Source organism: Trichoplax adhaerens, genomic scaffold, assembly GCF_000150275.1.
Source record: "Trichoplax adhaerens TRIADscaffold_18 genomic scaffold, whole genome shotgun sequence".
NCBI lineage: Eukaryota > Metazoa > Placozoa > Uniplacotomia > Trichoplacea > Trichoplacidae > Trichoplax > Trichoplax adhaerens.
The window spans coordinates 158,145-173,708 of NW_002060960.1; the positions used below are offsets into that span (position 1 = coordinate 158,145).

General features: G+C 31.3%; 1 protein-coding gene across 1 annotated transcript; it reads right to left on the minus strand.

Annotated features, from left to right (window-relative positions):
- Positions 1 to 3,499: 3,499 nt before the first annotated feature.
- On the minus strand, positions 3,500 to 4,849 carry TRIADDRAFT_31648 (uncharacterized protein; the record flags this gene model as incomplete). The annotated part of the gene is made up of 3 exons (XM_002116831.1): positions 3,500 to 3,940; positions 4,193 to 4,318; positions 4,625 to 4,849. Coding segments are annotated over 3 exons (792 nt in total), but the record flags the coding sequence as incomplete, so codon positions are not given.
- Between the last annotated feature and the right edge of the window lie 10,715 nt (positions 4,850 to 15,564).

The window sequence follows — 15,564 nt, forward strand, 5'->3', positions numbered from 1 at the left end:
AATGGATTCTATAGCATCAATTTTAAATTTATATCGAAATTGGCCACTCCAACATGTCAGTATAATCAACTATTGCTCATACCTGTTGGGAAATATTCGAGTCTACTGCATACTATGGCAAAATCGACGAAATCGAATTACTTTTGTTATCATAAAGAGTTTGGAATCTAATGGAATCCTTGATGATCTACCTGTAAGCCGTAGATACGATATTAGAACAGCAAATTGTATTTGTAATTCATTGGCGAAATCGATTTTTCATGGAGGATTTTCTTATGATGTTTATTCTGTAAGGTGCAACGCTGTAGCTACCCGATATCGCTAATTATTGTAGTGCTGTGCTATGCTTGCAGTCATAGTTCACGCTAGAAACTGATTTGGAAAAAAATTGTTAGGTAGAATGTTAACAAGTTGGAAGAATTGAGATACATCCATTACCACATAAACTGTACCAAATGCATGGCTGATTTTTTACATCGGTGGAAATAGGCAATAATACAATTTCTAGCATCATATCTAATTTAATTAGTGCGATGTATGCCGCTTTTAATACTAGAAAATAACAATTTTGACATCATTAGACTCTGCCAATGCCAAATAAAAGATGAATCTATGTAATTACCCGATTATTGTAACTGGTTTCTTCAGCCATATTATTGAGAAAATATAGACAAAACCTGTAGCAGCTGAAAAAAACTGCAGTTACATTCGTAGAAGAAGTAAATTGCAGAGCATAGTAACAACAGTAAGTTGCTGAAGCAGTCATGATTGCCGCAAATGGCATTCAGATAGTTGCACTTCTAAGGGTAAATCCGTCTTTACTGCAAACAAGTATGGCTTCTCTGTAATTTATAATATAATCCAATAAGTGATAGCAAATCAGTGAATGAAGGAAATCATTACAGATAGAGTTAGATATTTTTCTTGGAAAATGCTGTAGGAATTTGACACTTTAGCTATATTGTTCAAAACTATCATTGATGTGTAATAAATCACTAATTATAATTGAAATGCACGTATTCCTCTATCCGTTGAATATAAATCTAATAAATACCTATATATATATCCTTGTGATTGCGGCCAAAGCAAACCAGAACCATTGCGACTAAAGGATAATTAACCATAAAAGCAGAGCAAGAAAACCTATAAAATAGGTAAGTATACAATGTAATATACCTGTAGTCGTATCTTCAATAATACCGTATAGAAAAGTCACTTTAACGTGATAGATATATCAGTACAAAGCTCAGGAATGAATTTGCTTAATTACCAATTCACCATAGAGGTTGCTGTAAAATTGTACTTTGTGTGTAAGCAATGGCTGCAAACTGCGAATAGGCAGATACAGATGCACAGCCACTGATTACAACAAGAATTCCGACAATAGCCTTTATGATTGAGGATTTGATACCTAACGTATTCTTACGTCTTTCCTCACCGGTATCTTTAAGACAGAAATAAAAGAGTTGATGCTAGTTCAAGTGCTATTAAAAGTAATTTGTATTTCACAGATACTCTCTACACAAATTTAATCAAGTGCAAAAGGTGGTAGGTATAGTTACAGTTCTGAGCTAATTTTGTGGATAATTCATTAACACTTGCATTGAGAGTATTAATATTGTAGTTATGCAGTTATCAAATGGAAGCTACACCTGCTGGCAGTTTTTACCATTAAATAACCGACAAGGAATCAATTTATGAACCTATTAAAATAGTGGCCTAAGTGGTAAATAACCGAGAAAAATAACATCTAATTTTCCAGTAATGTTTGATTAGAAAGCTAAACACATCATATAAAAAAAAGGCTATTAGTCAGAATATTGAATGATATTATACAAGTAAGATAGCACAGGATTAAAGAAAAATGAGAGAAAAGTTTTATTAAGTGCTAATAATATCGATTTAGGGGGCAATTTACTGACTCAAATAATGATAAATTGTAATGTTAATAGGTATTGTAATACCTGAATTACTCATATACTTCAATTCTGGTGTGTTTACATTTTGATGCGTTGCTTGATTATTTCCATCATGCAATTCGCTCATTTCCGCAACGAATGGCAGTAAAGCAAAGGTTAACATTGCATTTTGTGATTCAATCGTAGGAAATTTTCATTTGACTCATCATTGAATCAGTCATTACTTAGCTCTTTGGTATTATTAGATGAGCGATTTACTTATCCAGTAGCTATTTTAGGTGTCGCCGAATGGCAATTTTCGTGACTTAATTTACTTATTTCTGAGATCAAAAGAAACAACTGTCAAGGCCTAGTGTTGAAAGAGATATTCCTAAACGAGTGAATGAATACTTTTCACAGTCATTACCTATCCTATCGATAAAATCATCAGTATTTTATTCGGCTGGAAGATAAGTTAAAGGCAATGATGAGCTAGGAAACAGAGAGAAAGATAACAGCAGAGTAGCAGTGTTTCGACGAAGTATTTTTAACTGATGATTACGTATGTTAGAAGGCTTGGTTAACGTGTGAGAGTTGGAAGCATACATGCGAATAAATTTCTTCTAACGACTAAGTATTTACACCAATGGATAAGTTCCGTGATCACAATATCAAATTATGCTATTCTATACTACTATAATACTGTATTTTACCTGCATATTACAGATTACAGTGCGTGGCATATGCCACGTATCTCAAGATTCTACAGCAAGCCTCCTTTTTTATCATCCTACATTATTCAGTAGTCTTAATCGACAATTTGTTCGCAAAACCAACTCAAAATTATAGGCGGATGAGTTATAAATGACTCTACAATTACAGTAAACAACTTCCCATAATCATATTATTTTCAAAGTTGATCAACTTAGCCACTCTATTATGTGGAAATTCAAAAAATGGCTACTGATTTTATTGAATATCATTATTATGCCTAATTTATAGGATATCTGAAATCACGCCATCAGACATCAACTGTATAGAGACTGAATATAGATAGACTCAAAATGAACAATAGCGCCGATATTGAATTTTACCAGCAAAAATGGAGTGTATCTGAAAGAGTGTGTCAATAATTACACCAAGCTAGTATCTACGGTAGGTTTCTTTACCATAGCTGAAGCTCCAGATTTCACGATTATCAAGCAATTTACAGTAATGATAATATAATTAGTAAATTGACTTGAACAGCTTGATAATAAGCAAGCATTCAGCTCAGGAAACAACATGATTGACAATTATGCAATCGTATCATTGAAATTCCATCTTGATAGAAATACCATATAAAAAAGGAATAGAAAGATAAATAATTTAAACCAATACAATAAATTTTACTGTGATCTACGAGTACTTATGAAATAATATACATGTATATCTAACTTGTGCAATGTGCATATAAGTACCATAAAATATTCCATAAAATTGTGGTATTGAAGTCAATAATTTAAAAATAAATTATATAAATAGACTTAAACAGAAAATTTTCAAAGTCTCGTACAGTATTACATATCTTCAATAAGGGGTCGGATCTAAAATATAACTAATTATTGTCTACAAGATCTAAAGGTAACAATTTTGCGCACTTTCGCTGAAAATGCAATCATTTTAGGTATTGGTATTGATAAGATTATAAATGCAACCATCAGTAGTACTGTTCCTAAGATTTTGTATATATTAAAAACTTCCTGTCGGTAAGAAACATCGATCGCAGCATTCATAGGAATAGCGAACAGCGGGCCCATGGAGGCATAAACAGGATAAGTAATGGCGATGCCAATGCAAAGTAATAAATCGTACAGGGCATGAAAGAAAATCATCAAAAAAAATGGCCAAGGGAAACTAGCTGCAGATAGCACTTGAACTCCAGTGCAGTGCAGAATCAATGTGGGAATCCATAAAGTAATCAGTGTGTAAAAGCCAACAATACTTAGAAGCATCGCAGTTTGTGATATTGAAGGGCCAGCGACGATTCTTTTTACTAAAACCTATCAAAAGAAATGAAATCCTTTTATAAATCTACTACATTCTAATAGCTTCCATTATTACAGTACCGAACGCTAATGCTCACAATACATTATGTTAATCTCGGTTTTAGGCTTAATAGGATAATAAAATTAATTATGAATTCTATTATCTGACAAAGTATAAAAGAGGTTACCAAATAATGATTATATCGAGTCACCTGCTAATGCAAGAGTAATCACAACAATTCTATCTAGCTTTACTAAGGTACCAACCCTGAAAAATGCTGCAAAAAGTGCACTGACAGCAGTCAACAGCACGCCAAGAGCTGCAAAAGAACCTAAACCTTCAGAGTAGGCTACCAATACAACACCAACTATAGATAATAGAACAGCTAACATCTAAATATGTTAGAAAAACGATAACAGCAAATTAACGAATTTCACTTGGGTATGCAAATATTACAACCCGCAATTGTATTTAAATGAAAAATACTGCAACCAAATTGGAATGTAATTGCTATGAATTAGTTATCTGTGTCAATGAGACACCACGCGACTTCAACACATTAATATCGTGATCCATTGTTGATTTAAATTAATACAATTATGTACTTTTAGCTCTGTCAGAAGTAGGAATACGCCATATCGTTTATAAGCATCAATGTTATTACGAGAATCTAACAATTATCTATGAATATTCAATACCCTTAAAACCACGAACGTTTCTTTTAGCCATATCAAAGATAGAACATAGACAAACGCTGTCGCTGACGAATATATAGCTGTAACATCTGTCGATGAGGTAAACATCAAAGCGGAGTAATAAGTATAAATTGATGCGGAAGCCAAAACTGATAACGCGAGCATTCTTTTAGTGGCACCTTTATAAGTAAACCCTTCTTTGCCGCAGACTAGAATGGCTTCCCTAAATAAATTTAAATATCCAAAAAGTTGAACAGATAGATTGAAGTTCAAAAACTACTTGGCAAATCTGTTATTTTGATCTCAATCAATCACTTGGTTATTGTTTAAATAAGTCGTTACAAAGCGGACTAACACTAAAGCATCCAGATAGTATATAAACTAGCTTTGACTTGCTATGTACTTATGCAATAGTACACATTAGTTTATTCCTAAAGAAGCCATAAATCCATTAAAATAGTTATAATCGAATCATAGACCTCAGCTATTTTATAGTTCCAATACATAAAAATACTCATAACATGCCTATATAATTCGCGTTGATTACGTCCATAACATCCGTATATCATAGCAATAAATGGGTAGTTAATCATAAAAGCAGATCCAGCAAACCTTTTAAAGTTTACAAATGAAAGAAAAAAATTACACAACTATCATAAACTTGTTATTAGCTGTTAAAGTAACTACGATAAAGAAAACTCTAATCAAACAGCAGAGATTACTAAGATAAAGGTTTTAAAGTTTACTGCCTCAACTGCAAATGTTACTAACCAGTTCACAAGAGATGTTGAAGTAAAGTTATAATCGGTGTAAGCAATAGTTGCAAATTGAGATGTTGCACAAACTGATGCTCCAGTACAAATCACAATTACTATTCCGAAAATAATTTTCTTAAGAGAAAAATTTTCTTTTACATGTTTCTCTGGGCTTCCTGTAAGATGAAGTTTAAATGAAGCAAATTATAACTTGTATTATTCATTTAAAATGGAATGAAGGGTTCTAAAAATCGATTACGACATAATATAATATAATTTTGTTCTGCATACAGCTTCTTATTTTGCGTCGATGAAAATGGGGTAGTAATACTGCAAATGCATTTTAAGATTGCTGTATATCTAGATTTATAGTTTACACTACGTATACGAATTCGAAGAATCAGTTCAGTTAAAGAGAAGAGGTGTAGCAAGTAATTACACAGTTAACTACAACCCGTACTAATGAATACTTTGGAAATTGCAATATTATAACCAACTAACTAATGAGTGGTTCCGTATTCCCCATTTTTCCGACTAAATCAATATAGTAAGGAACAAAAGGCTATGAAAACAATCTATAATGTCCTTTAGAATACTATAGTAATAACGTGAGGAAGCAAATTTTCTTAATATCAAGGGATATATGCATAGTCTACAAACGAGGTATTTATGCATCTATTGTATACTACGTTATATTTTATTCTGACTATTCATAGCACTTAGAGTATCTTAAATGTACAGTATGGTCACAATAGTAGCAGTGATGGTATTGATATTAAAGCTCTGCTAAGTAACTAAATAGAGCAAAAAAGGATTGCATTATCACGATATCTACTACTGAATAATATATAGCAATATGATACTAAAGCACATTCAAGATCACCTTCCGTAGTAAAGGAGTCTTCATGAGTCGTATCTTCAGTTGATGGCTGGCTGTTAGCATTAGCTAAATTATTATTTGTATCCACCAATTCCAAACGCATTCTGTAATAAATAACCATCAATATCATCAAAACGGAATACTAAGCCAAGGAAAGTTTCAAAAACTTGAGTAAAGATGTTGATGGTATCAGTAAGCAATATCAATATTGAGTAGTTAATATTAGTACGAGTATAGATAAAGCATTGAAGAAGATTGATCCCATTACAAGCTGTAAAGACGCTGTAAGTGAATCAGCCTTAGTATTAGCAGAAGCTTTTTGCTAAGACTTTAATTCCACAGAAATGAGTGATCAATGTACAGTAAGCATTCCACTTGATGTATTGTATAAATAGATAACTATCAATAAGTTTGCACTAGCTGATAGCTGCCTAAGCTACGTGAACCGATCGATAAAGTCCTTTTATAACATGGTACAGTTCGATTGTATGGAAAAGTATGTATTAGTTTGACTGTATTGACTGATTTCGATGGTGTTCATGAAAAATAATGTGATAGTCAATCAACTGCATACTTGTAATGTAAACCATTTGCAAGAAAATATGATTCCATCTCCCACTTACCTAAATTGAAGGTGATGGTTGAAGGAAGAAAGAAATCAAGATAAAGCACGGATATCCAATAACCTTGATTCACTAATTGATCATTACCTTGATTGTTAAACAAGAGTAAATCGCAACTGCACACTTGTAATGTAAACAATTTGCAAGAAAATATGATTCCATCTCCCACTTACCTAAATTGAAGGTGATGGTTGAAAGAAGAAAGAAATCAAGTTAAAGCATGGATATCCAATAACCTTCATCCACTAATTGATCATTTTCTTGATTGTTAGACAAGAGTCAATCGTTGCTTAGACCCAAAATACGAATATTCTAAATAAATATCTTGACTGTTAAGCCTCCGAACCAATGTCGAACTAGCCGTAGCGATGGAGACGGCAGTCGATCTGGTACTGTACGGCCGAATTACAGTGGAAAGCATTACAGTACATACTGTAGTACGGCCTGTACTGTCACAGAAAAGGATGACAGGACGTACGGATTGTACTGGTGTTCTGTGTAGACTGAGTTCGGTTCGGTTCGGTTCGATACCTTTATAGTCTATACTTCTGTGTCCATTAGCGGCTGCAGCGCCATTTCTGCGTTTCCTTTTCGTGCACTTGCAACTAAAAATGTCTTTAGCCTTCATTCATTAGTTGTTAGTTCCTTTTCTAATTACATCACCATCAAACACCTCTATAGTTTAAGTATTACAGTTCTTCTTATCATTATCGATATTCAATTATTTTCTGTTATTCTTTAAGGCATAACGGAAAACGAAGGAGTGGCATTCGTCATTACAGTAAATTGATAGTAGGACAGAAATACACACTTTAGCTCAATTAAATGAAGAACAGTTTGAAATTATTTTTATGTTTTTAAGGAATACTACCAACGAAGGAGCAGCATTCGTCGTCCAATTGACAGTAGTAGTAATACAAAAACCGTACTCTTCGTCAGCCATTTTCTCATAGAACTGAAATATAGACTTTGATTCAAGTTGATGAAGAATGATTTATTTAAAAAATCATTATTTGCTTCAAAAATTGCATAATTCATATCATTCGAATCAGCATTGGATGCTTGCTATGCTAATGTACAGCAATGTTATTTTCATATCAGCTATTTTAATAAAAGTAGAAATCAAATTTATTCCTATCCACTCGTATCTGTTTTTACGGCCATTCCGAAGACTGATTTTGTCCCCTTAAGATTGGTCATGGCTAGACCTGACTCGTGGCCAATAGTAGGGCTGCAATCATTCCTAAGAATGTCCGGCCAATGTTAGGAATGATTGAGGTCTTAGCATTGGCCATAATCAATCTTAAGGGGACAAAATCAGTCTAAGTAATGGTCGTAACATATACATTTAACTCAATGATTAATGTATAAAAATCACTTCATATGCTAGATATCGGTATAAACTACTGTGTTTGCACGTTAGTTTTAGCTACATTTTTTCCCATTTAAAGCGTTTAAAACGAAATTAAACTATCGTAGTTTCTTATGGGTGAAACTTGCCATCATGTCAAGCTGGACTTAAATTTTTGACTTGGCATGAATTCACATACACGCATGTTACTTTGCATCGAATATATTATATTATACGCGTATACATATGGCTTAGTCCGATTTATTAATCATTTCCGAATACATAACGCTTGCAAGTCTGCCAAGGTATATGCAATACGCATAAGTTTTCAAAAATTTTAGAAACGGGCAGGGGATGGGGTGGGATTGTGGCGTTCATTCCTCTTCAAGGCTTGACTAACACGTGGGAGTTGGAAGCAGAAAAAAGAATAAAATTCTTCCAACGACTAATTATTAATTAATTAATTATTTATACCAACGGTTGGTATTGTGATTGCAATATCCAATTATACTGTGCTGTATCATTATAATATTTGACCTGTATATTACAGATTATAGTGCGTTGAACATGTAAGGTATCTATAGATACCTACAATAAATTCCTTCTTTATCATTCTACATGATTCAATAGCCTTTAAACGGCGATTTCCTCGCTAAACCAACTCAAAATTATGAACGGATGAGATATAAACGACTTGCTATAATCTTACCGTTTTCATGCAGTTACGCCACTTAGCCATTCTATCGGGCAGAAATTTAAAAACCGACTACTGATTTTATTCAACATTATTATACCTAGCACACATTTATAGAGTATCTGAAATGACAGAATTAGATATCGACAGCATGAAGAATGAATATAGATGCTGTAGACTCAAAATGAACATTAATACTGCTATTGAATTTGGCCAGCAGAAATGGAGTTTATCTAAGAGAGTCTGCCACTAATTATAATTACAACAAGTTTGTATCTAGGTATCGTTACCTTGGCTAAAGCTACAGATTTAACAATTCTCAACTGTTGACAGTACTGTAATGATAATATCATTAATAAATTTACATTCACAGCTTGATAAAAGCACGTATTCAGTTCAAGAAAACAACCTGATCGATGATGAATAAATATTGCAAAAGTATCATTAAAATTAGATCTTGGTACAAGTACCGTATACAATAAAAAAATAAGTAATACAATGACAAACAATTCAAATCAATGAACTAAATTTTACTAGAACTACGTTCAAAAAAATATACATACCTATCTAACTTACTCGTATGCAATATACATGTAAGAACGTGACGAAGAAAATCTTCACCTTATTTAAGCAATTGGTGAAACTTTAGCAAAATTGCGCATGGATTCTCGAATGGTTGTTCGAATTTCGTTAGAGAGTAAAGCATAAGCAACCGGATTGACAGCAGGATAACAAAATGCTAGATATTGGGCTATCTTCAAGGCCATGTAAAAATCATCCATTTTAAGGATGTTGCTCAAAATAAATGGATTAATGGCTATTATATAGCATATAAAAAATGGTGACCACATGATGATATATAAAATCATAGTCATAGTTAAAGTAATCGAGACTTTACGTTGATTAAAAGAAGTCACACGATGTTCACCGCCGACCCAATTACCATCCCTATGATAATGATGATCAATCGTTCTACGTACCATCTTAAAAATGCAGGTATAACATGACACCATGACAATTATAGGAATAATAAAGATAAATACTATAACTACGTAATGGAAAGTTATTTCGTGGGATGAGGAAATTATCTGCCATGTTTGGCAATTATTCGATTGGATAGAGCGATAAAGAAATAATGGCAATATTCCTAATAAAATAGAGAAAAACCAAATGATACCGATGATAACTATTATTGTTCGATAACCGGAATAATGGCGACGATAGCGGAATAATTTCATCATCATTAGCCGGTCGAGACTAGCCACCATTAAATGGAGATTAATTACTGCGATTAACGTTACAGCAATAACACTGACTATCGAGCAAAATAGTAATTGTGAATGATGAGTTGGATTTGCAAAATTTGGAAAGATATAGAAAAGAGCCAATAAGATATGACCAACAAACATACTTGCCATAATGATATGGGTACTAGTATGCAAAGATTTTCGATAAAGTATGACTAGTAGTAGACATAGATTAGTTAAGATGATAAGAATGCCAATCAAAGACCAAATAATATAGTCTAGAAATTGATTATTAGGCAAGAATGGCGTAATCATAAACAGATTTGTTTTAGAAAAATTCATACCGGTACTGACAGAAGTAGCAACGCTGGATAGTGCAATTTAAGCCATCGTTGTCTATGTACCTTATTTTCCTTCAATGATTAAAAAATACTTGACCTTAATTCCTAAATTAATTTAGATCTACAATGATATAGCAGTTTTAATTTTGATGAAGTAAATAATCTTGATTGACCTAAAGAGTAAAATAAAATTTTAGAGTATAGAGTGTGTTAGAAATAGTCAGATACAAATCTTGGATTAAACCATACAATACTAATACCGTCTTAATTTTAACAGGAATCCAGTAAGAATTAATATATTATTACCTCATCCCTATAGATTTTGTAATATTTAGATAGTATCTAAGCCATGCTTTATCTCTTAATATCATTTAAGACTACATTTTACTTTTTTTAATTAACTTTCGAATTGGAGACTCCGATGCATCAATCTTAAACTTAAATCATTTAGCGACAACCTCCCCAGGCTGTAATTAAAAGCTTGGCAGTAAGTATAATCTACAACTGCTAGAATACTGTGCTCAGATAATAGAGGAAGCAGCACCAAATAAATTTCTTTCAAGTCAGCACAAAGCATTTTATTTTTTGAAGTGTACCTTATGATGTTGGAATAAGTTAAGATTAATAGATAATCAATTTCAAAATAGTGCTTAATCATTCAAATATTGATCAAGGCTATGAATAAGAGTATTCTCCCCCAAAAATACGTTCTTTAAAAAAATAAGCAGAATCTATTCCTAAAGTAAATCTATCTCATTGTATTTCTTGATCGATAATTATTCTCAATTAAATCCTGCTGGTTTATACTCCCTACTGATAAAAAACCCTAAGCACTACAAGGAATTCTGATATTTTTGCTTAGCAATTTTGTCGTTTAATTATATTGAATAACCTAATTTATGTTTAATGAATGCTTGTCAGAAACTATTATAATTATCAATAGCGAAATTATTAATACGTTTATCACGGTCAATAGAATGCTAACTGCAATGCAATGCATATAAAAGAAGCATGTTAAAGAATAGATATGCGCGTAGATGCCTAGCAATGATACATACAGTATAGACAATTATTAAAATAGCAGCATTACACAAAGATCATGGATAAAGATATTATCAATTCTTGATAATAGCTATTTAAATAACAATAAAGGCACTGTAGCGTTCCAAAATTAATTCTTGAAACTAGATCGATTTATGTGCATTTAAATATTTACTTGGAGACATTGATTAAAAGATAAGTCTATAAAAATCGCGTAAATTTCTTGCTCAACTATTGATATTGATAACAGCATATACCGTGCTTGACAAAGTATGAGATATTACAGACAGCCCATAGCTCTACACAATTTCGAATTAAAGTATATATGGTAAACCATCATGAATATAATAATCTACAAGTGACATGTCGCAAAGTTCTAGAAAGAATTAAAAGTGTAGTGAAGTGCTTCCAAAATAAGAAAGAGATCCATTGCAAACGTCTTGCAACTTATGAAGCCGTAATAAGCCCTTAACTATAAAATTATAATCATTTCTCCTTTCAGCCATACATGCTAATTTTTACCATAACAAAAGCAAAAGAAATCATTTAACACAAAGATCTAATGACAACTTTTGTGCTTTAATCAATAATAAATTTACAGCTAATTTTTACTCTATTCCTGATCCAGATCTATTATCTAAATTCAAAAGACGAAGTTCTATTTTAAATTGATGAAAGACACTTGAAAAAATTAATTTTAAGCGTATTCATACTGTATGTGATTCTATTTGTCACAACTATTGTAGCCTAGTATAGGTACTACCTAAATAGAATTGAAACTTGATACATTTATTCAGTGTTAATGAACTATTAATAACCAACGACGTTAGCATTTTTTATAAAATATCTAGATGTTAATACTATCGACAACAACTTTGCATAATTCCAATCGTACTGTAATTAATGTTAATAATTGCAGATTCGTGGTGATGGATTATCTTTAATCCAATAATATCATAACTTATACTACAAGTATAGTGGTTTATATCGCTTGCGAAAGGAAATATCTATTTTTGAATATTGCCATTGATTACTTGATCGTTTTTTACACCTGGGATAATGCCCACCCTTATTTCAAGTACATGTGAGAGAATTGGCTGGACAAGCAGGCATATTAAAAATGTAGACAGTCCTTTAGTAAGGTCAAACAATAAGATTTAAAACATTATGTTGTAAAATGTATGGATTAAAAAAAGTTTTTAGAAACAATTAGATATAGATATAAAATTGATCAAGAAATTAAATTTTGAAAGACAATTCTCGATTGATTTTCGCGTACATAACTTCATGGCTGATTATTACATTATTAAACACGCAATATTCACCTTCTAATAGCAATAATAATTTATTAGCTATAGCTATCACAATTCCTAATTGAAAGCTCAAAATTTAACACATAGAGACATTTTACTCATCTAACACTAGTAGAGCAAGTTAATAATACAGAATATAGAATCATTAATCAAACAAATAGAAATTAAAAAAGAAGTTAAATTGAATTGAAATTAAACTAATTCAAATGTATGCCGAATGACTTTGCTTATTTATATTACTATACTCTATCCTAAAAGAAGAATCTTTGTTCTTCTCTTACCCAATTAACTCCTAATACGATGCGATAAGAGTGATATAACTTATTTATTACAGAGTTTTCTATGATGTTAAATTTGTGAAAATTAATATCGTTATCTTTAATCTACAAGTACCTATTTCATCGTACGTATTCCAATTCTAGAATTATTTATTTCAGTCTAAATAACTTTAAAGATCTAATTACTCTTTAAATTAATAATGATATCCAAAATAATTATTAGGGATTACTTGTTAAAACCTCCACTAATGTAGAATTATAAAATAAGTATCTAAAATGATTCAGTCTCAGTTGTAACGATATCGAGCAAAGCAATACAAATGTTAATTATACGTTATAAAAATAATAATACGGGAAGAGTGATTAATAGAGTCTATAGATCATGCCAAAATCAGATACGGAATTCTTGAAATATTATCAAATTAGTAATTTAGTACTTTAAATCCTTCTACCTGACATCTATCGCTAATTGCAGATTTATCTTTCGATTTAGGAATACAAATTTATGTTTTCGGAAAATAAAATCAAGAGTTTTTATCACTATTAATTTTGAACACCGAATTATAAATACAATAGAACTTAAAAGCAAAGGATTGATAAGGAAGTAGAAAACTGAAACTAGTAATCGCTATTAAATTGATTTACTTTCTGGTTTCATACTCAAGTTGATAAAAGTTCTTGTGAATTCTGTCGTAGCCATATTATCAAAATATTAAAAAATCTGACGATATTCACTCATGATTCGATTTTAAAATCTTCAGAAATGGTTGCAAAAACCGAATCTCGAAAGATAATTACTTTGCTGCTCATCTATCAAATTAATGTATGTAAACTACCAACAACAGTTGTACAATAATTCTACTACTCCAGCATGATCGTTATTTTGTTTCTAAAGCAAGATTTAATATAAGTTAATCAGCCGTGTTTATACTTTACCTTACACATTTTCTACGCAAGAAAAAATAAAGAGTTGGATATTGCTGGGTGAAAATTTACGTGAATGTATTTTCTCTCCAAAAAATTTAATCGCTTTTTCAGATTCCAAGATTACTTATCATTTAAGCTTTCAGTCGGCTACAAGTAAGAATTAAATAAAATCAATGCTGCTTCCACTATTAATTTAACAGTTTATTGATAGATATTTTAATAGAAAGCTATTTTTAGTGATTTATAAGAGAGTAAATGATTATTTGTTAATGCTACCGTAAACAATTTAAAAGAGTTGCTGTAGGATATGAGCTATTGTTCTTTCATTAGAAGAGTTAACTGCTTGATTAGACATAACATTCAAGAGCATGCATTTTATTTTCAACTGATTAATTGTACTATGCTTGCACAAATAAAATTATAATGAGAAAGAAAAAAATCTAACTTCCAATCCTGACTGAATGCAATTTCTCACCGGCAGAAATCACCGTTGTTCCGTACACTCGTAATAGAAAAAAGTAGAAAACATAGTAAATAGATTATTAATAACTTTGAAAAATATTCCTGCAGGATGATACTCTTTATAGATATTTCTGTTAATTAATCATTGTAGAATAACACTAATAACTCTTTCTATTAATAAAGATTACTTTTTTCTGTCCAAATTTTATTACTTCCTCATTATAAATTTTAATTCAAGTCATAGCTACTTTATCAAGAGTAGGTGAATATTTTCATTTATTTAATGATCTTAACAGGGCTATTCGAGTAGTTCCTGATCTTAAACAGGAAGATCATTAACACGAATTTGGCTATTTCAAATCAAATTTACTCCTAGTTCAATTAAAAATGGAAGATATGCCTGCTTGAGTCTGTTATAAAGCAAGTTGTAAAATAGTTTGATGGAGCCAGTCATTAAAACTTCCTTCTCGATAATTATTGTATTTTATATTCTGTAAAATGATGACAATCGATATTTGTATTAAAATCCTTCTATTATTATATCAAATTCTTTTTCCGTGCCATTCTAGTTTGCCTTAAAGATTATAGCCCGCGTAGTACTGTATACACTGAATCAATATAAAATGTGGCTCTCTAAGCTAAACGCTAAATTTAACATAAATCTTTAATAAATGTTTATTAAGTATTCGATTATAGCTACAAGATTTGAAAAGTGTCTCAAAACTATACGATAAAAAATTATTAAAAACTGTTAAGCTTTGGAATCTCTCAGCATACAACTAGATATAAGAATCATTTGCAGTTTATCTAAAATAGTCCTTTAATCAACGTTTTTGTTAGCAAAATAATAGTATGCCTAAGCTAATTAAATAAAGCGTACTAAACATATTATAATTTTGATCGAATTTCATGGTGACACAAGGTATCTGTTATTAAGATCTTTAAATATTATATCAAAATAGACTCCAGTAGTACTGTTCTGAGGCACGGTAGAAATTCCGATTGATAGATTCCTGGAACATACAAACTTA